The sequence below is a fragment of the Salminus brasiliensis genome, chromosome 25 (genome assembly GCF_030463535.1).
Source record: "Salminus brasiliensis chromosome 25, fSalBra1.hap2, whole genome shotgun sequence".
NCBI lineage: Eukaryota > Metazoa > Chordata > Actinopteri > Characiformes > Bryconidae > Salminus > Salminus brasiliensis.
This window is the reverse complement of record NC_132902.1, coordinates 3,424,493-3,444,426: the sequence shown is the minus strand read 5'-3', so window position 1 is coordinate 3,444,426 and position 19,934 is coordinate 3,424,493. Positions and strand designations below refer to the sequence as shown.

The 19,934-nt window shown below is 49.6% G+C and overlaps 4 protein-coding genes across 5 annotated transcripts; 2 read left to right on the top strand and 2 right to left on the bottom strand.

Moving 5' to 3' along the window:
* Window positions 1–309: 309 nt before the first annotated feature.
* Window positions 310–1,171, bottom strand: mrps28 (mitochondrial ribosomal protein S28). Its single transcript, XM_072671126.1, has one exon. It carries the CDS (start codon window positions 1,095–1,097, stop codon window positions 447–449), a length of 651 nt encoding a protein of 216 aa, XP_072527227.1. The 5' UTR covers window positions 1,098–1,171; the 3' UTR covers window positions 310–446.
* A 1,696-nt stretch (window positions 1,172–2,867) lies between these two features.
* On the top strand, window positions 2,868–8,316 carry sde2 (SDE2 telomere maintenance homolog (S. pombe)). 2 transcript variants are annotated; one of them, XM_072671621.1, is made up of 7 exons: window positions 2,868–3,230; window positions 4,365–4,482; window positions 4,798–4,909; window positions 5,696–5,865; window positions 6,016–6,121; window positions 6,546–6,957; window positions 7,688–8,316. In XM_072671621.1, exons 1-7 carry the CDS (start codon window positions 3,129–3,131, stop codon window positions 7,904–7,906), a joined length of 1,239 nt encoding a protein of 412 aa, XP_072527722.1. In that variant the 5' UTR covers window positions 2,868–3,128; the 3' UTR covers window positions 7,907–8,316. The 2 variants fall into 2 exon arrangements, with proteins under 2 accessions (XP_072527722.1, XP_072527721.1); XM_072671620.1 differs by having other exon boundaries at window positions 2,869–3,230; window positions 7,658–8,316.
* An 847-nt stretch (window positions 8,317–9,163) lies between these two features.
* wdr83 (WD repeat domain containing 83) lies at window positions 9,164–13,790 on the top strand. Its single transcript, XM_072671619.1, has 9 exons — window positions 9,164–9,493; window positions 10,764–10,884; window positions 10,973–11,078; window positions 11,298–11,346; window positions 11,449–11,575; window positions 12,735–12,802; window positions 12,926–13,034; window positions 13,298–13,412; window positions 13,540–13,790. The coding sequence occupies exons 1-9, from the start codon at window positions 9,391–9,393 to the stop codon at window positions 13,690–13,692; spliced, it is 951 nt and encodes a 316-aa protein (XP_072527720.1). The 5' UTR covers window positions 9,164–9,390; the 3' UTR covers window positions 13,693–13,790.
* A 690-nt stretch (window positions 13,791–14,480) lies between these two features.
* On the bottom strand, window positions 14,481–15,143 carry LOC140547739 (persephin-like). The gene is made up of 2 exons (XM_072670873.1): window positions 15,029–15,143; window positions 14,481–14,875 (listed from the first exon to the last, which is right to left on the bottom strand). Exons 1-2 carry the CDS (start codon window positions 15,141–15,143, stop codon window positions 14,481–14,483), a joined length of 510 nt encoding a protein of 169 aa, XP_072526974.1.
* Window positions 15,144–19,934: the final 4,791 nt, after the last annotated feature.

Here is a 19,934-nt window from a genome sequence, read left to right as displayed (position 1 = left end):
GATGGGGGCTTTGGTCTGGATGGCAGCTCAGACCAGCCTTGAGACGGATTTCTCAATGGGCCAGTGTCTACCATGCTTACTCCAAGGGAAAGACCACTGGAGACCAGGAGACGGGGGCATGCAATCTACTGTGGCCCCCCCTTTACCACTGCCGGGACTCTGACTAAGGAATCTGCTCATGTCTTGGTGCCAGACACCACAGGACACCTTCAGAGGCCTTGAGGGGTCTGCGGCTGGACGGGTTAGAACTTACACAGGATATGGGCTTAAATGAATAATGAATAATTCAATAAATAATAATGCAAAACATAGTTTGATCAATTTTACTGAACAGCTTTAACATCTTAGAAAACAAAAAAACACACAAATGGAGGGTTGACTCGTAGTCTCAGGTTATGCACAGTCATAAATGATGTCCAAAAGTGCTTGGTCCCCGTGAATCGCCGCTACTCCTCCAGCTTGTCCTCCGCCTTGCCCTCCGCCTTGCCCTCCGGCTTGCCCTCCGCCAGGGAAATCAGCGCGGCCTGCGCCTCCAGCAGCGTGGTGTCGGTGCTGGCGCCAAGGAAGCGGGAGGTGAGCTCCAGGCTCTCCAGCCTCAGCTTCACCCTGCTGCCCTTGACGTAGCGCTCACCGTCCGCCTTGGGCCGCGGACACACGCAGTGAAACTTCCCCCCGAAGTCGATGTACAGGTCGTCCTGGACCACGTGGAAGACCCTGCCGATCACTTCCGTGTCCTTGGCCGGACCCATCTGTATGAACGGCGAGTGGCGAAGCAGCGAGGCGAAGGAGGCGTCGTGCCGGGCGGAGCTCCTGGAGAACCGCTTCGCTGCGCTGCTGCTGCCGCTGCTGCTGCCGCTGCCGCTGCCGCTGCCCTCCTCCTCCCCCTGCTGCTGCTGGAGCTTCAGGTCAGAGTGGAGCTCGTAAGCGGCAGCGAAGCCTTTCCTCGGCTTCTCCTCTGGTTCCGCTAGGGGTTCTCCCGTGGAGGCGCCTGGGTCAGTGCTGTAGGACCTTCCCGGAGGCAGAACTCTGGGCTCGGTGAGGTTACTGAAGGCTCGGCACCTCACAGCCCTCACGACCTTCTGACACACGCACGCCATGCTGAGGTAAACACACGCTCGCCTTCTCCTTCCTCCCCTCTCAGGGCTTCCCTCAGACTGAGCGCGGTGGTGGAGCCGCCACTGTCGCCACCTACCGTACAGAGGAGCCGTGAGTTCTCCAGGGCTGTCTCAAACCGAGCACTTGTTCACTAGGTAGTAAACAAACCGAGCCCTTGTTCACTAGGTAGTAAACAAACCGAGCCCTTGTTCACTAGGTAGCAAACAAACCGAGCCCTTGTTCACTAGGTAGTGAACAAACCGAGCCCTTGTTCACTAGGTAGTAAACAAACCGAGCCCTTGTTCACTAGGTAGTAAACAAACCGAGCCCTTGTTCACTAAGTAGTGAACAAACCGAGCCTTTGTTCACTAGGTAGTAAACAAACCGAGCCCTTGTTCACTAAGTAGTGAACAAATCGAGCCCTTGTTCACTAGGTAGCAAACAAACCGAGCACTTGTTCACTAGGTAGTAAACAAACCGAGCACTTGTTCACTAAGTAGTGAACAAATCGAGCCCTTGTTCACTAGGTAGCAAACAAACCGAGCACTTGTTAACTAGGTAGTAACCAAACTAGGTAGTAAACAAACAGAGCCCTTGTTCACTAGGTAGTAAACAAACCGAGCCCTTGTTCACTAGGTAGCAAACAAACCGAGCACTTGTTCACTAGGTAGTAAACAAGCCGAGCCCTTGTTCACTAGGTAGCAAACAAACCGAGCACTTGTTCACTAGGTAGTAAACAAGCCGAGCCCTTGTTCACTAGGTAGCAAACAAACCGAGCACTTGTTCACTAGGTAGTAAACAAACCGAGCCCTTGTTCACTAGGTAGCAAACAAACCGAGCCCTTGTTCACTAAGTAGTGAACAAATCGAGCCCTTGTTCACTAGGTAGCAAACAAACCAAGCACTTGTTCACTAGGTAGTAAACAAGCCGAGCCCTTGTTCACTAGGTAGCAAACAAACCGAGCACTTGTTCACTAGGTAGTAAACAAACCGAGCCCTTGTTCACTAGGTAGTAAACAAACCGAGCCCTTGTTCACTAGGTAGTAAACAAACCGAGCCCTTGTTCACTAAGTAGTGAACAAACCGAGCCCTTGTTCACTAGGTAGTAAACAAACCGAGCCCTTGTTCACTAAGTAGTGAACAAATCGAGCCCTTGTTCACTAGGTAGCAAACAAACCGAGCACTTGTTAACTAGGTAGTAACCAAACTAGGTAGTAAACAAACAGAGCCCTTGTTCACTAGGTAGTAAACAAACCGAGCCCTTGTTCACTAAGTAGTGAACAAATCGAGCCCTTGTTCACTAGGTAGCAAACAAACCGAGCACTTGTTCACTAGGTAGCAAACAAGCCGAGCCCTTGTTCACTAGGTAGCAAACAAACCGAGCACTTGTTCACTAGGTAGTAAACAAACCGAGCCCTTGTTCACTAGGTAGCAAACAAACCGAGCACTTGTTCACTAGGTAGTAAACAAACCGAGCCCTTGTTCACTAGGTAGCAAACAAACCGAGCACTTGTTCACTAGGTAGTAAACAAGCCGAGCCCTTGTTCACTAGGTAGCAAACAAACCGAGCACTTGTTCACTAGGTAGTAAACAAGCCGAGCACTTGTTCACTAGGTAGTAAACAAACCGAGCCCTTGTTCACTAGGTAGCAAACAAACCGAGCCCTTGTTCACTAAGTAGTGAACAAATCGAGCCCTTGTTCACTAGGTAGCAAACAAACCGAGCACTTGTTCACTAGGTAGTAAACAAGCCGAGCCCTTGTTCACTAGGTAGCAAACAAACCGAGCACTTGTTCACTAGGTAGTAAACAAGCCCCCACCCCCTTTACCCCTAGTAGGTATATCAAAGTCAAGTGGAAGAGTTTTGGAATCGTGGAGTCGACTCGCTTCCCTCCCATCACTCGGAATAGGAATCGACTCCGATGCTTCCGGAATCGAACAGCCCTGGTCGCGCTCGCTCGCCCGCCGTAGTGACGCATTAAAGCCTCGTCCACACGGTCGGTGTGTTATTTTTCGGCTCCAGCAGCAAAACAACATGGATGTTTTTGTCGTTTCTCCATATTTTCGCTTTATTAATCTCACTGTAGGTCAGGGGGCGACTGTCAGTGACCTGAAGGACCTGCTGACCACCAGAGAGGTGAGTTCCGTCGTGTTAGCTTAGCGTAGGCTTCGCGTTTTCTCACAGGGTTGGTGGGTGGGTTAGCTTGCTAAGCTAGGCTAAGCTAAGCTAACTACGGGACTACGGGACGTCTGTAGTAGAACTCGGCGTGTTTATGTTTTTAGACTTAAAATACTTTAGTTTCGCTTTTATTTAGATCAGAATTTAGTTTAGTTTAATTTCTAATGTCCATGAACCCTTTAGACCCCGTGTATGAGTCTGTATTTTGGGTTTATGAAGCTGGTGTCCCAATTAATAACAGTTTCACAGGCCCAAGGATGGAACCCTGTGGGACTGTAGCTACATGGCTAGCTAATGTGCTACACAGAAATATTACAGTAGTTTCTACATTACAATTAATAACTGAATGAAGTTCTAGTTTATATAGTTAATAACTGAACTTAAAGCTGGAATAAAACAGTTTTATTATTTATTATTAAATTAAGTGCCTGGCATGGAGCCTTTATTTCAGTAGCCGTGGCCCCCATAATGGAACATAATCATTGAATCCTTAAATAAATTCCCCAAATAAGGTGAATTATTGGTTTTAGAATATAGCCAAGGCCACAAGGCATCACTGACTGACCAATACATTCACATAGAAATGTTCCTAGGCCCTAAAATAGAACCCAGCGGGACGCCAGTTTAGAATGAATAACTAAATAACAAACTAACAAAAGAACTTTGTTCATCATTGACCCACGTACTTGAATGTCCTATTCACTAACTAATGTGAATTATTATTATCTAAAATTATGAATATACCCAATGCCCCAGGCATCCGTGACTGACCAATACTTTAATATATTATAATTAAGAAACATCCATAGGCCCTAAAATAGAACCCAGAGGGACGCCACTTTGGAATAATTAACTGAATAACAAACCGAAAGGTGAAAACAGCAAATCTAAAACTCAGAAACTAGAAAGTGTCCCTATTGTGGAGCCATGAATCTCTACAACATAATTTTCCAACCCCAAATAAATCTCTAGAATAATGTGAATAGTAAAATATCTTACCCTTATGATGTCTGATGAGCAGCTGAATCTGATTTTTCTGCAGTTGCGGTTTGTGTCAATGGTCCATATCAACTGATGTGTGTTTCCATGTAGGGAATCCCGTGTGAAGATTGCTACGTGAAGAGCAATGGACGAATATCAGATATGGGGCACAAACTCCAGGCGGGAGCGGTGTATCGCCTGGAGCCTCGTCTGTGCGGTGGAAAAGGGGGTAATGCATCCTGCTGTTATTCAAAAATTATTTATTATTATTTATTTATTTATTTATTTGTATCGCTGTCAAGCAAAAACGGTGTATTTCCAAAATGATGACTGGACAGGCGGTGGTGCAAACCTTCTAAGCTTCCAGTGGGAGTCACTTCTATTGGCCCGTTCATCGTGACATTTTGGCACATCGTCAGGGGGGCTGTAAAATTGGACATGCAAGGTTTTTGTGTGGCAGTGATAATAGTTTAGTTCCCTTCGCTGATGGTGGACTGTGTTGATGTTGCGTGCTCACCTTGCTGCCCTTCTGTCTCTGTTACAGGCTTTGGGTCTATGCTGAGGGCACTTGGGGCGCAGATTGAGAAGACCACCAACCGCGAGGCTTGTAGGGATCTCAGCGGCCGGAGACTCCGAGACGTCAACCATGAGAAAGAGTAACTACATACTGTCTTTGTCGCATTACACCTTTGTAAAAGGGGACAGTCGTCGTTGTGTTGCTTGAAATAACTGCAGTAATCCTAGTAAGGCTTTAGTAGTTTGGCAAAAATTTAGCTGCAAGTTTGCTCATAATTTGTGAATAACCCCTGAAAGTATGTGGACGCGACCAGCTGATATTGCACAGGTGAGATCTGTGTTGCAGTGCAATAATGTGTGGCTAAGACATAACTGGCCTGCCAAAATGACAACTGGACTACTCGTCCAGAAAACCACTAAAGAACCAGAAGAACATCTGAGTAGCTCTCATAATTCCACTATTAGAAGGAAGCTGGGCAAACTGGTAGCCATCCACTGCTGATGAAGTTGAACAAGAAGGCTCAAAGAACAGCTTGATCACCCAAAGCTTTTTGTAACAATGTTCTGGACTAATGAGTCGAAAGTGGGACTTACTGGAAGACCGGAATTAAAGCTAACACAGACTTCCACAGTAAGAACCAACAGTAGAACTCGGGTGGTGGTGCTTTAATAGGGGCTTCCAATGTGGCTGCGTTAAAGCAATTCTGCAAGGAAGGGCGAGCCAGAATTTCTCCACAATGATGATCTCAAGTTTTAGGAACCTTTTAGTTGCAGATGCTGCTGCTAAAAATGGCACCAAGTTTAGTTTGGAGGAGTGTTTTCATATGCGATGTAGCTTTTCCTTCATTGTTGCTTCCTCTTATTCCATTTTTTTATGAAGATCTGAAACCATGCAGGTATCAGTAATGGGATGTGTTCATGTGTAGGATGGCCGAGTGGTTGAAGAAGCAGGCCGACCGTGAAGCTGAGAAGGAGCAGCGGCGGTTGGAGCGGATTCAGAAGAAATTGGCCGAACCGAAGCACTACTTCACAGATGTGGACTATGAACAGCAGTGCCATGACCTCTCTGAGAGGCTGGAGGACTCAGTACTCAAAGGTTTGGTTTGGTTTGGTTTCACAATCCAGTACAGTCTCACTGAGAAGATGGTCCTGTGTCATCGTGCGTTAAAGGTCCAGTTTGAATTGCTGAGATGATGACTTCGGCACCCTTGGGCGGATGTTAAAAATCTGCTTTTTGTTTTGTTAGGCATGCAGGCTTCGTCCAGTGGCCTGGTGCAGGTGGACGAAGGGCCAAGTCGCAAAAGGCCAGCAACGAAAAATGGAAATGCAGCCACAAAGAAGAAATGCTTCTGGTAAGTAGATCTGCTGTGCAGGTAGAGTCTCCCATGTTGGCTCCTTTCATTTTGGTCCTGCCCTGGTTAGATCCCTGGCACTGACGCAGCCATCTCAAGGCTGGGAGTCCCAGAGAGCCCTACTGGCTACTGGATAGGTAGGGTGGCCCTCCATAAAGTCCTGCATTTTTATCCTGACATTTTGAGACACTCTTGATCCAGCTTATCAGAGAATTATAAACCCTTCCTGAGCTGTATCTTGTGTGTTTGGGACAGAGACCTCAGAGCCAGCTTGTTTAAAGTGGTCCTGAACATATAGTGGGAAAACAGCAGCCCAAAGTCTGTGAAAGGTGGAAGACTAGCTCTGAGAACCCCGATTATGAAATCTAAACCTGCGTGAAATGCATAGCTCTAATGTAATGTTTCTAAACCCCTCTTCTCCCAGGACTGGCGTTGGTGATTTGGAGGACATGGACAGTTCAGATGCAGACAGCGATGAAGGTGATGCAGAGGCTTCCACATCCTCCTCCGTCTCTGGAGCTTCCTGCAGCTCTCCGCCTCCTGTAATACCGACAGTGACCAGCAGAGGGAGCGAGATGCCTGAGGCTCAGGAACAGCCCAGCTCTTCCAGCAGCAGCAGTAGTTCCAGCAGCAGCCCAGCAGCCTGCTCCCCCCCTGCACAGGAGAAGGAGGCAGAAGAGAAGGCTGTGACAGAGGAGACCACAGAAGAACCGAACATCCAGAACAACAGTAATGATCAGGAAACGGAGAGCGCTGTTATCACAGAGACCAAGGAGGTGGCCGGGAGCTGTAGCTGCCCAGCTGACAGTACTGAAACACCGCCAGCGCAACCAGTGGTGAGGTTTACCTACACCTGAAGAGGGTCTACAGTATTTGTGGAATTTTCTGACATCTGGGTGTTTAAATCTGATCCCAGACCATGAATCTGTAGTAGGTGCGATGGCTTGAAGGGTCACCGTAGAAGGTGACCGTCTACAGCACAGTGGAGACCACTGATCTGAAGTCTTTAGGAGAAAACCTCAATTTAAAAGCTGTGAAGCTCGGAAACCAAGCCACTGTTGTGGGCTCCAGTTCCTAGTAGAGGACGTTAATGATTTTAATGAAAACTGAGGCTAAAATACAGGGCTGATTACAGGGCTGATGAAAAATCTCTCAAGACCCCAGCTATAATAAGGCCAGTCTAAAACCACTGCCCATTACGGAGCCAGAAGGGCACAAATAAAGGTACTAACAAGCCTTTTCTCATCCACTATTGGAAAGCTGTTGAAGGAAAGCTACAGATCAGACGCCTCATAGCTCTTAATTGAGGCTGTTGATCGTTAGAGAGAAGCTACTTTGCATTAAAACATGCTATTCTGTTACTATTTGCCTTCCTGCAAAGTAAAGGAACCCTATGCCCCACCAGTTTGCATCGTAGCCATCTCCAAGCCTGAATTTCGTCTGTGTAACGTAGTTTACATTATGCTGATTGGTGGCGATACTGTACCACTTTCCATTACTTAGCCTAATTTGCAAACGTGTGACGTTACATTACAGATGGTGACCACGTCCCCCTTCGTCTCTCAGCAGGCGGAAGGGCCGTTGGATCTGCTCGCCGTCGGCGGTGTGGAGGATCTCGAGGCACTGGGTTTGGAGCGGCTGAAGGCAGAACTTCTGCAGCGAGGGATGAAGTGTGGGGGAACGCTGCAGGAGCGCGCTGCTCGTCTCTTATCCGTCAGAGGGCTGAGCCCAGATCAGATCGACCCAGCGCTCTTGGCCAAGCCAAGCAAAGGCAAGAAGAAATAGCTGGGATGGACAATTTTTTATATATATATATATATTAAAAAAATATTTTCTTTACCATCTGTAATTAAGATCATCTGGAGCATTTTTTTAATTGGTCATTATCTTGAATACGCAGTTTTGTAAGGAGAGGGTCCAGGTGTTGAGGACACTCTTCATATGAGCTGTTTGAGCTGGATTCGTTTTCACAGAGGAGGCTCGGGAATGTAATCTGACTGGCTGATTCATCCTGTATTACAGACTTAACTGATTCGTACTGGATGAAATTCCCAGGTCTCGCCGGGCAATTGGTCAGATCACCTCTGTTCCAGCTCGACTTTAGTGTGTCCGAACATCGCTGTTTTTTCAGCTGTAATCTGTCTGATTTGTGATGTATGTACATTTGATTTAATAAAAAAACAAAAACAAAAAAACACATTTGGGCACGTACTTATTACATTTACTTTACACAATACTTTACACAATACTTTACACACACTACACTCTACGCCCAAGTACTCTTGGAAGAGGAGGGTCTTCAGTCAGAGTTCGAAGACAGGAGAAGTTCGTTCCACCACTTCGGTGCAGGACAGAAAAAGTCTGGACGCTCGTCTTCCATGGATCTTAATGGATGGCAGGTCGAGCTGAACCGTGCTTGAAGCTGGCTATTGACCATCGCCATCCAGTACGGAGAGGCTGGCTGGTCCAGTCTTGGCTTCGTAGGCCCGGGTCAGGGGTTCGAATCTTATCTTATGAGGGCAGCAGATACAGGAAGCCAGTGAAGAGGGAACGCAGCAGAGGAGCTGAATTAAGAAATGCTCGGCCGAGCCTGCTAGCCCTGTGTGGGGTGATGAGGTTTAGTCCTAAATTACACGCTGCTCCCTACGTAGTGCACTATGTGAGTCAGGAAGTGACAGCATTTTAATTACGGCATCATATCTGTAATCGAGCAGTGTTTACACTCAGGAATATTTGGAAATCTGGAATCTAGTGCTATCTGGATGTTCACTAGGTAGGGAGTAAGGAGGGTTTTGAGATTCAGCCAGAGCCACAACTCTGTAGAGCAACACAGTGCTCCCATATGGATGGTCGTTGGAGCTGAAAGAATGGACAATGGGTGGTGCTAATGTTATGGCTGAAGTATATTCCCTAGATGTCTTCTATGGTCACATATATGAATATTATGTAATTCCATATTATTCAGATGATTGTCGCCTGACTGTAGTCTCTTCATGTGTCAGTGTCCTCCCAGTCAGCAGGGGGCGCTGAAGAGCCTGCTAGCGCCACAGTCTCTTAAGGGAAAAATGGCAGCTGTAGGTCTGAGATGGGGCTTCAGGATTTCCCCCCTTCACATTTATTATTAAACCGGTTTCAGCTTCAACCGAATCCAAACCGGACTCGGCGTCGTTTAAACGGAGCTAACCGGACACGCCAGCGCTTCTCAAGGACACCGAAACAGACCACCGAACCGGGGTCGTCTGCTTCGCCCCCCGTGTTGTTTCTCCAGCATGTCTTTCCCCGCGCCGCGGCCGGAGGCTCCGCGGCTCCCGCAGCACCTCCTCCGGACTCTGGAGTGCCAGCAGGGCGCCGTGAGGGCGGTGCGCTTCAACGGTAAGCCGGGAGCAGCGCGTCCTAACCCCGCTGTCGTTTACGGTGGCGCGCACGCCCCGCCTTTTATGCAAATGCGAGGGAACGTAGATGGTGGGTAGACCAATCCGGTGAGAGCAAGGGAGCAGCCTTGTGTAAACCTGTACATCCAAAATGACAAAAATATATATATATATATTCAATTTATTTATTCCAAGTCATTTTGGAGCATTTCTATTGGTTCGTCCATCGTAAAAATTTGCCAGATTAAATTTATATTAAAGAGTGAAAAATTATATATATATATGTATTTAAGGAAAAATGATCGACAGCAACATAATAGTTGCAATAGTAAAACAAAAACTGTACTTTAAAGCAGCAGTCTGTAAAAATTTTAGCCAGGTGAGCTCTCCTATCCACGTCACACGTCTTTACGTACTTGCGTCCCGCGCACAGCCTCCGAAATCCGATCTGGTGCCGTTTGCGGTCTACCTGAGCCACCGCGGCGCTGCTAATGGCGCTAATACAAACAGGGCCACTACTTCCGAGAGCCACTGCGAACGCTCAGATATCAGAACGGCGAAGCTACATCTTCACCTGCTCGTTCACCCACTGTCCAACCAGGTTCGTCCGCTCTTAAAATAGCCAGTGCTCGATGCAATTACACATTCTCGCCAGAGAGGTCTCTAAATCCCCAAAACTTACGGACTGTTGCTTTAAAGACACCGTCACAGTCTTGGTCGCCTGTGTTGGACATGCTTGGGGTTTGACTTTTTGGGCTTTCAGAAGATGTGGTCAGTAAAACCCACGCAAACACATCGTGATTAACAAGGGTATCGAACCCTTGGCTTCGAATGGCGCTAGCGAGACGCCATGGCATGGACCGTAGTATTAGGTGATGGAAGGTGTTCATTGTGGAGCGTCGATTGCTTGTTGTTCCCTTCTGGTGGGACACTGCTGTTATGCTAGGGCGACTCCAGAACGTCTCGCCCGGTACCGTATTATCGTGCCCTTTAGGACATCGGTCAGACCGAGCGTCCTTTGACCATGACGATGGTTCTCCACTCGCTGGCTTAACTGGCCCGGGCCACATCGGTGGTCAGGCTAGCAGTCAGGATTTCCTTACTGCTGTGTGGCGATTCCCAGTTGGCGCACGGCATGCTTACACAGTGCATGCTGGGTATTGTAGTTCAGTGAAAACAAAAACAATCGGAAAAAATAAGTAAACGGACACACAAGCGCCGGGTTTTCTGTTTACAGCCGAGTGTGACAACCGAAGTGTGTCCTTTTTTAGCTGATGGCAACTATCTGATGACCTGCGGCAGCGACAAGAGCATCAAGCTGTGGAGCGCGAGCAGGGGAGCACTGTTGAAGACCTACACCGGCCATGGCTACGAGGTGCTGGACGCTGATGGGTGGGTTTGCCAACTGACAGGTTCTTGAGGACCTTTTGGAGGATCTTCAGATCTTCAGTTATCAGACTTGTCTTCCCGGTTCTTGCAGGTCGTATGATAACAGCCAGCTGTGCTCGTGCAGTTCGGACAAAACGGTGATCCTGTGGGACGTCGCAACCGGCCAGGTCACCCGCAAACTCCGCGGACACGCAGGGGTGAGTAGAAGCAGTGTGTGATTGGGCAGAAGGGAAGACGGGTTCTCAGCTAAAAAGTGTTCCCAGCTCCACCATCAAACCTCATAAAGGACTTGATGGTTCTCCAGTGAGCTGAATCCAGTCTGTTAGGGCAGGGAGGGTTCTCTGTAGGTCCTTTTGGGCAATAAGAAGGTCTGTGCGTCCTCTAACGTCCACTCTGCTCTCGTCTTTGTGATGCAGAAGGTGAACTGTGTGCAGTTTAATGAAGAAGCCACAGTGATGCTGTCAGGTGAGTCTGCCAGCTTTGTGTGACCGGCACCTTCTCAATTCTCTGCATCGCTGTGCTGAAGAGCTGTAGAGGGGAGACCAAGAGTCTTGTCGTGTCTTCCAGGCTCCATTGACGGCACGGTGCGTTGCTGGGACGCTCGATCCAGGAGGATGGAGCCCATTCAGGTTCTGGACGAGGCACGGGATGGCATCAGCAGCCTGAAGGTTTCTGAGCACGAGCTGCTGACCGGGTGAGTTACAGCCTGATTAGAAGCAGAAACTAAGAGGTGACCAGTAGAGAGGATGCTAGGCCCCTGGCTAAGCGGTGATGGACAGTAGAGAGGATGCTAGGCCCCTGGCTAAGCGGTGATGGACAGTAGAGAGGATGCTAGGCCCCTGGCTAAGAGGTGACGGACAGTAGAGAGGATGCTAGGCCCCTGGCTAAGCGGTGATGGACAGTAGAGAGGATGCTAGGCCCCTGGCTAAGAGGTGACGGACAGTAGAGAGGATGCTAGGCCCCTGGCTAAGAGGTGACGGACAGTAGAGAGGATACTGGGCCCCTGGCTAAGCGGTGATAGACAGTAGAGAGGATGCTAGGCCCCTGGCTAAGAGGTGACGGCCAGTAGAGAGGACGCTAGGCCCCTGGCTAAGAGGTGACGGCCAGTAGAGAGGACGCTAGGCCCCTGGCTAAGAGGTGACGGCCAGTAGAGAGGATGCTAGGCCCCTGGCTAAGAGGTGACGGCCAGTAGAGAGGATGCTGGGCCCCTGGCTAAGAGGTGACGGCCAGTAGAGAGGATGCTGGGCCCCTGGCTAAGAGGTAAAGGCCAGTAGAGAGGACACTAGGCCCCTGGCTAAGCGGTGATGGACAGTAGAGAGGATGCTAGGCCCCTGGCTAAGCGGTGATGGACAGTAGAGAGGATGCTAGGCCCCTGGCTAAGAGGTGACGGCCAGTAGAGAGGACGCTAGGCCCCTGGCTAAGAGGTGACGGCCAGTAGAGAGGACGCTAGGCCCCTGGCTAAGAGGTGACGGCCAGTAGAGAGGACGCTAGGCCCCTGGCTAAGAGGTGACGGCCAGTAGAGAGGATGCTAGGCCCCTGGCTAAGAGGTGACGGCCAGTAGAGAGGATGCTGGGCCCCTGGCTAAGAGGTGACGGCCAGTAGAGAGGATGCTGGGCCCCTGGCTAAGAGGTGACGGCCAGTAGAGAGGACGCTAGGCCCCTGGCTAAGAGGTGACGGCCAGTAGAGAGGGCGCTAGGCCCCTGGCTAAGAGGTGACGGCCAGTAGAGAGGATGCTGGGCCCCTGGCTAAGCGGTGACTGCCAGTAGAGAGGATGCTCCTTGTGTTTAGACTTAGTAGAAGTGTAAGCTGACTGTGTGTGTGTGTGTGTGTGTGTGTGTTTGTGATTTTGTCAGTTCTGTGGACGGCAGACTCCGGCGCTACGACCTGCGGATGGGTCAGCTTCATGTCGACTTCGTCAGCAGTGAGTGTTTCTGTTGTTCCTGGACTTTCTGTCGGCCTTTCTGTACACAGCCCAGTGTGGCCGATTTTGGCATGTCTTTTTAACTTTGTGTGTGTGTGTGTGTGTGTGTGTGTTTCAATGCAGGTCCCATCACGTGCGTGTGTTTTAGTCAGGATGGTCAGTGCACCTTGAGCTCCAGTCTGGACTCCACTGTGCGTCTGCTGGACAAGAGCTCAGGAGAGATGCTGGGAGAGTGAGTCTGCAAAACACACTGTCCACACACACACACACACACACACACACACACAGACAGCCTATAATAGTGGGCATAAATGAACATAATAAACATTAAATTAGTGGATGAAAACTTGGAAAATAATAATAAATACAAACTTGCTCCCAATTTTGCGTAAAAACTAAATATTTATTTATTTATTTTTGTAAGCAAAATTGGAAGCAATGTTTATTTATTATGTTAAGCTGACCGTGCTGACCGTGTTCGCTGCTCCTGCGCAGGTACACTGGACACCAGAGTAAAGACTATAAGCTGGACTGCTGCCTGTCCAACAAAGACACTCACGTGCTGTGCTGCTCGGAGGACGGCCACGTCTACTGCTGGGACCTGGTGGAGGTGGGTAGTGATGCTCATGAGAATCCCAACCACCGTCTAACTTGGGGTGCACTCACACACACTTAACCCCCCCCACACACCCCCCTAAATCATTAATCAGTCACCATGTGCCTTTTGTGTCTCAAAGGGCTCGGTCACACTGAAGCTGCCTGTCGGGAAGGCCGTCGTCCAGTCTCTGTCCTTCCACCCGACGGAGGCCTACCTGCTGACGGCCATGGAGGGTCGCGTGCAGGTTTGGGGGACAGAGCCCGAGTCGTCGGACGACGTCATGGCTGAATAGTGACTGGTGAAAGCCTGCGTATAAAGCCTGGACTCTATAATTCTATTTTTTTGACATTAATGTACTTTTTCACTCATTAAATTTCTTGTTTTTATAAATTTGTGGGGGGAAATGTTTGTTTTTTTTTCATTTGAATCATCGATTTGTAGATTTATTGGTGCGTTTTCTGCCGAAGAGACCACTCGAGTCAACTGGAGTCATAGAAAACGTTGAAGGTTTATTGGGACCGTACACACCTTATGTACACAGCACTAGAGGACCAGAGAGATTAACAATAAGTTAAAAACAAAATAAATAAATAATTTATTGTACATAAATACATCTGATGCTGTCAAAACCAACAGCGACGCTACGAGGGAACCCGCGTCCTCAACAAGTTTGACCGGTGCCGGGTGTTGATGCACACTCGAGGGGGGAGGGGGGGGGGGGGGCGCTTCACTCATTGCTCACTAGCAAGAAGCTGGAGTGGAGGGTGGTCAGGGCTTTGGGCAGCCAATTGCAGGGTCCTTCGAATTACAGCGAACCCAAATCTAAATCGGTCAACCAAGCTTCTTCGACTCTAGCTTTAGCCTAATGCCGCTAGCAAGTTCCTAAATATCCAATTTCTGTCACTCGACGCCTGGCTTCAACGAATACAATCAACCATCAATCAACGACTCATCAGCAAGAAGTCTTATGTACAGCCTGAGCAAGTTTTTGAAAAGGGCCCTTGGACCCTTCCCCTCCAAGGGGGTCGAGGGTGGTCGGCCCCACCGCGTATACGCGGATCCACAGTCCCTCCAGCCTGGCTAGCCCATGCAGGTGCAGGCGGAGGCTGAGACCTTCTCCAGTTTGTGCCAGCGGTGGGCGTTGTCGAGGAAGGCCATGTCCTCCAGGCGCATGGGCCGGCAGCAGGGTCCGTGGTGGCGCAGCGGGGTGGCGTGTGGCAGGGCGCCGCTGTACTGCAGGGTGGCCAGCGTGAGGTCGTGGTTGGACAGCATGCGGGGGCAGGCGCCGCTGCAGTACTTGAACAGCACCATCTCGTCCGAGTCGTAGCCCAGGCCCAGGTCGCGCACCTGAAGCAGGACGGAGTGGAGGCCACACGGCTCCTCGGCACTGCGGCGGGAGCGGACCACGACCTCCTGCTGCCCTCCTTCTCGCTTCCTCTGCTCCTCGGGGAGTCCGGCTTCTGGGTCGCCTGATTCTGGAAGAGTCCAGGGAAGGAGTTCAAGAGTGAGTTCAAATGGACTTGAGGAATACAACAATGTCCCAAATGTCCCAAAAAGCATCCTAGACTGCTAGACCCCCAGACATTTAACACAGAAGCCTTCAAGGTTTCAGCCCAGGTCTGTATTACCGTTCAACTCGTGCTCTAAAATAGCCAGACGCTTACCCAGTAGTGTCCTCAGCCAGCGTCCCTCTCCCACTTGAACGCAGAACAGCAGCATGGTGAGCTTCAGCAGGGACCTCATCTTCCTCTATCTCCTTCTGTTCTCTCTGTTCCTTCCTTCTGCAGCAGTGGGGGTGAGTAAGTGGATGATGCTGAGGCGCACCAGAGGCCGGTTCATATATATACACTTCTCTGAGGAGGCTCGGGGAAGGGGGTTTGCCTTCGCCCCTCCTTCCTTCGCCACCCCTCTCACCTGTGCCCGGGGCGGGCGATCAGCTCTCGAGCCAAAGGCTGGTTTGATCTCAGAAAAACGTACATTAAAATGGCATAAATACCTTTTTTTTTTTTTTTTTTGGACAGTCGCAGGTGTTTTCCGAGGCCGGGGCCCCGAGCGTATGGCAGACGAGGGTAAATCACTCAAAGCTGTTAGCATGGCGGCCCGGGAAAAGGCCTCCCTGATCCGGAGCCGTCGTCTGCGAATGGGAGGGGTAACGTCCTGGAAGAGCGATTGATCCGCCAAGACGAAAACCAACGGGTTAAACCCAAGGAGGTGGGATGAACAGAAGGGCCATAATTAAAAGAACAAAGTCCACCGTGGCAGACGTCTTTCTGAAGATTCCAAGAACGATGACTGTCTTCTGAAATCCGAGCATAAATTTTAGGGATTTTATCAGAAATGTGCTTTTTTTTTTTTTTTTTTTTTTTGCTAACAACATTCCTTAAATAGCTAACGCTGGAGGAATCATGGAATGTGTCTGACTGTTAGCGCGGAGCGCGGTCATACATTTCTCTTTATAAGGTCATGCTCAAGATAAGCGCGTCGAAGGCCGTGAGCACAGGCCGCCTTCAGCCCCCTTGTCCTGTACAGCCTTCCAGTTGCGTGAGGTGTGCCTAGTGAATATTCATGAGGCCACTCAAGAGTACACCAGCTCAGCAAGTCGAGGTACTCGGCCTACTGGGGTCACCGGTCGGGAAATGGAACGACAACGTTCGATCAAAAGTAAAAAGGCAAAAGTATTGGGACGCCTGCTGATTTGTTGATGATGATGCTCACCTCCCCAACTCATTCCAAATGTACTTGATGTAGCACCATCCATCTTTCTTCCACTGCTCCACAGCTCAATGCTGGGAACTTATGGAATGAATCATATAGAAATGAATCATGTTATGTTTAAATGACTCATGGGAGCAGTCCCAGGCTGGTCAGAACCGCGTGTCTCTGTCAGCTGCAACGGTAGCCGTCAAACCGTGGCTGTGCAGAAACCACTGACTCACCCTCCATCACACGCAGTGCGATGCCCTGACTCACCAGTAGAAACAGGGGCCGGTCAGGGTTCGTACTGTTCAGTAGTTTAATTCAGAGGCTTTACAGACAGCACATTCACTGGAGAGGATTCTGATCTCTGAACGTTTAGCAGTAAACGTCCATTTTGGACACCCAGAATTTGGGTTTGGGTTTGGGGCCCAGAATAGCTGCCTTATATAGCTCTCTTCTGTTTCCTGTAGCATTTCCTGTAGAGCCTGCCTGGTGAAGGACTGACTCAAGCCTCATCCTTAGAGCCCTCGGATGTAGACCCCATATTTTCTGCGTTCTAGGAATCCCTTAAACTCAGGCTGACCAATCCGTGCTCCTCGTCATAGCTGCAGACCAAACAAGCGGGCATCAGGACGGCAGCAGAACAGCTCATCTTGTTGGTGGCGAAACACAGAAGCTATCCCCCTGACACACATCGGTACTCTGAACCAGCTCTGGCCTGTTTTGGGTGGAACTGGACCAGGTAAATGACTGGACACGAGGACCCTGAACCTGTGCGGCACTTGTTCTCTCTGGATTAGTCGAAGCCCGGGACGCTGCACTGACTCAGCATTGGTGGGAAAGCAGCGCGAGAGCCCTGTGCTGCATATCAACGAGCCTCAGATATTCATCATCCACATTAAAGCAGCTCCAGATCAATGGAAAAGGCTTGTGGGCGATTTGGCACGCAGCTTAGGTCAGACGGGAGTTGGGGGGGGCTGTAAAAGCATGTGCTTTACAGGGAAACTTCCACACACAAGCCAAAGTCTGTCTGTTTTTACTGCCCGACAGCTGTCTAGAACCTACAGGACTAGAGTCACGGCTCGATGCTTGATTGATCGGGTTTAAGACCAAATGCCAGACAGCTTAGGCTGGTTATCTGCTTCCAATGGCAGCAAGTGGGCAAGGGTAGGACTCAGACGCTCTGGCAGGAGCCACATTATGGCGGCTGGGTCAGAACATCCCATCCAAAACATCAGGCAGGTCTTGTGGAAGAAGCGGTCACCAAAGAAGGACAACCGGTGAAGCAGCAGCAGGGTCAGGGGTGTCCAAGACTCACTGATGCGACCCAGCCCTTGTGTCCCAACGTCCAGGACTTGAAGGATCTGCTGCTAACCAGCAAGCTGATTGGTTCTTAGTACTGAAGGGTGGGGCTTTATCCATAATCAGCAAGCTCACAGACTCTTTTTACTGAAGGGGGCGGAACTTTATCTGTAACCAGGGAGCTGATTGGTCTTTTTGTTGAAGGGTGGGGCGGTACCCGTTACCAGCAAGCTGATTAGCTCTTTTTACTGAAGGGAGGAATGTTATCCATAACCAGCAATCTGATTGGCTCTTTTTGCTGAAGGGCGGGGCTTTATCTCTATCCAGCATTATGACTGGCTCTTTTTGCTGAGGGGGAAGGACGTTCCCCGTTACCAGCAAGCCGACTGGCTCTTTTTGCTGAAGGGAGGGATGTTACGTTATCCATAACGAGCAATCCGATTGGCTCTTTTTGCTGAAAGGCGGGGCTTTATCTCTAACCAGATGATGACTGGCTCTTTTTGCAGAAGGGCAGGACGTTCCCTGTTACCAGCAAGCTGATTGGCTCTTTTTGCCTAAGGGCGGGATGTTACATTACCCACAACGAGCAATCCGACTGGCTCTTTCAGCTGAAGGGTGGGGCTTTATCCCTAACCAGCATGATGACTGGCTCTTTTTGTCGAAGGGCGGGGCATTACTCGTTACCAGCAAGCTGATTAGCTCTGTTTACTGAAGGGTGGAATGTTACCCATAACCAGCAATCTGATTGGCTCTTTTTGTTGAAGGGCGGGGCTTTATCTCTAACCAGCATGATGACTGGCTCTTTTTGCTGAAGGGCGGGACATTATGTTACTCAAAACGAGCAATCCGATTGGCTCTTTTTGCTGAAGGGTGGGGCTTTATCCCTAACCTGCATGATGATTGGTTCTTGTAATTGAAGGACGGGACTTTATCTGTAAACAGACGCCATGCAGAGTGTTACTGATGTTTCGGGTGACATCACTGGATTGACTAACTTGAAGATTTCTCCTTTTACAATCAGCTCGTGTCCATATGAGACTCCCACGCCTCAGACCAACAGACCCCTGTCCGTGTTGCCTTCTGGCTCCTTGACGATTATCTCCACACGCTCCACGCTCGATTATTTGTTGCACCCCTATTCCATACTACCATATTTGTCCAGCCTTTTGTTTTTGGGCTTTACCAGAACCTTTAGTTGCACTACGCAACTAAAACACCTCATTCCAGTCCCAGCTCTGAGAGTTTTCAACAGAGACGACCAAGCGATGAAGCTATACCTCCTCAACGCTCCTGAGCCTGAAGCATAGGAATTTTATATTTACAACTCCCATGATTCCTATCAAGTCACGCAGCACCTCCTGGATTGTATTTGTCTACCTATCACTGTATCCCCATCATAGTTAACTGGATTTAAAAGCTTTGGTTTGGTGTATATCTCTGCTGAGGCGCGGCAGATCTTCTGGCCGGCCTACAGCCTGCCGGTGGACTGGCTCCAGGAGAACGGACTCTCCAGCAGCTCCATCAGAAAAAGAGTGATGGGCCGTATGCCGTTCCGCTGCCACGCGCTTCCATTATAGACATGAGCTATTTTCGTCTCGTTTGGTCATTCGTCTTCCGACGGAGGCCTGCTGAGGCATAATCGGAGAGCTGCTGGAAAAAATTAAGCAGAAGTTCTTCCTTTTTTACCCTCGGTGTGGAAAATTCAGAGGCCTTCTGGATCTAATCAAATCCTGAAATCGGGCTATTTCGGAGATTTAGTCCAGTCCACAAGTTAAAATCCAATTAGGGAACTTGTGGAAGACTGGCCTTAAGCGACCTAGGGAAGGCCAACAAGCTTACCAAGTGTGTCAGAAAGCAAACATCCAATTCCTGCGGTGCCGAGTCAGATAAGAGAAGGAACTGCAGCCAAACCACTCGGAGCTGTCTGGGTAGTAAGCCCACTCCTCTCCAGCATGTTAACCACGTGTTTTATAACGTGAGGGCGAGAGTGGTTTTTCCATTGTGTGACACTAATACCAGATTCCTGCCATTCTGCTTTCAGACCGGCCCGGATTCCAGAGTGTCTGTGTAAGGGCATGCCAGAGGGATTGCTGTATCTTCCACTGTACTCCTCCTCCTCCTCCTCATCCGTGTCTCTCTTTGCAGGAACTCACGGAAGGAATGTTTTCTTCCCCTCTTCCCCTTTGCCCCCTCTCTACGGCAGGATTTACCAAAGATGAATGGCTATTCCATCTCTCGTTCCTTCTCGTTCTGCACCCACCTGTACCCATCTGTCCGTCTCGCCGCTGTCAGTCCATCCACCCTCTCATCGCCCTCTTGCTCTCTAGCTTCGATCCAACCACCACGTCTTCCCATGCGGACGTGTGCTGAGGCGGTGGAAGGACTTGGTGTGGTCCTTTTCTGGACCCAGGTCTGCTTGCTCAGCAAGTTCAGTACGCTTGGTCAGGTGTTAAAGCTGGTTTAGAGCCCGGGAGCGGTTTCTGGTCCTCCTGAAATTGGTGGTCAACTTCAACTTATCGCTTGCATGGTTGAAAC

Excerpts from the sequence above, each read along its gene's own strand:
- mrps28 (XM_072671126.1), bottom strand. The coding sequence starts at position 1,097 with ATGGCGTGCGTGTGTCAGAAGGTCGTGAGGGCTGTGAGGTGCCGAGCC.
- sde2 (XM_072671620.1), top strand. The coding sequence starts at position 3,129 with ATGGATGTTTTTGTCGTTTCTCCATATTTTCGCTTTATTAATCTCACT. Across the intron at positions 6,122-6,545 it reads ACAAAGAAGAAATGCTTCTG|GACTGGCGTTGGTGATTTGG; the intron begins GTAAGTAGATCT and ends CTCTTCTCCCAG. Across the intron at positions 6,958-7,657 it reads CACCGCCAGCGCAACCAGTG|ATGGTGACCACGTCCCCCTT; the intron begins GTGAGGTTTACC and ends GTTACATTACAG.
- wdr83 (XM_072671619.1), top strand. The coding sequence starts at position 9,391 with ATGTCTTTCCCCGCGCCGCGGCCGGAGGCTCCGCGGCTCCCGCAGCAC. Across the intron at positions 10,885-10,972 it reads GAGGTGCTGGACGCTGATGG|GTCGTATGATAACAGCCAGC; the intron begins GTGGGTTTGCCA and ends CGGTTCTTGCAG. Across the intron at positions 11,576-12,734 it reads GAGCACGAGCTGCTGACCGG|TTCTGTGGACGGCAGACTCC; the intron begins GTGAGTTACAGC and ends TGATTTTGTCAG.
- LOC140547739 (XM_072670873.1), bottom strand. The coding sequence starts at position 15,143 with ATGAGGTCCCTGCTGAAGCTCACCATGCTGCTGTTCTGCGTTCAAGTG. Across the intron at positions 14,876-15,028 it reads TTTAGAGCACGAGTTGAACG|AATCAGGCGACCCAGAAGCC; the intron begins GTAATACAGACC and ends GGACTCTTCCAG.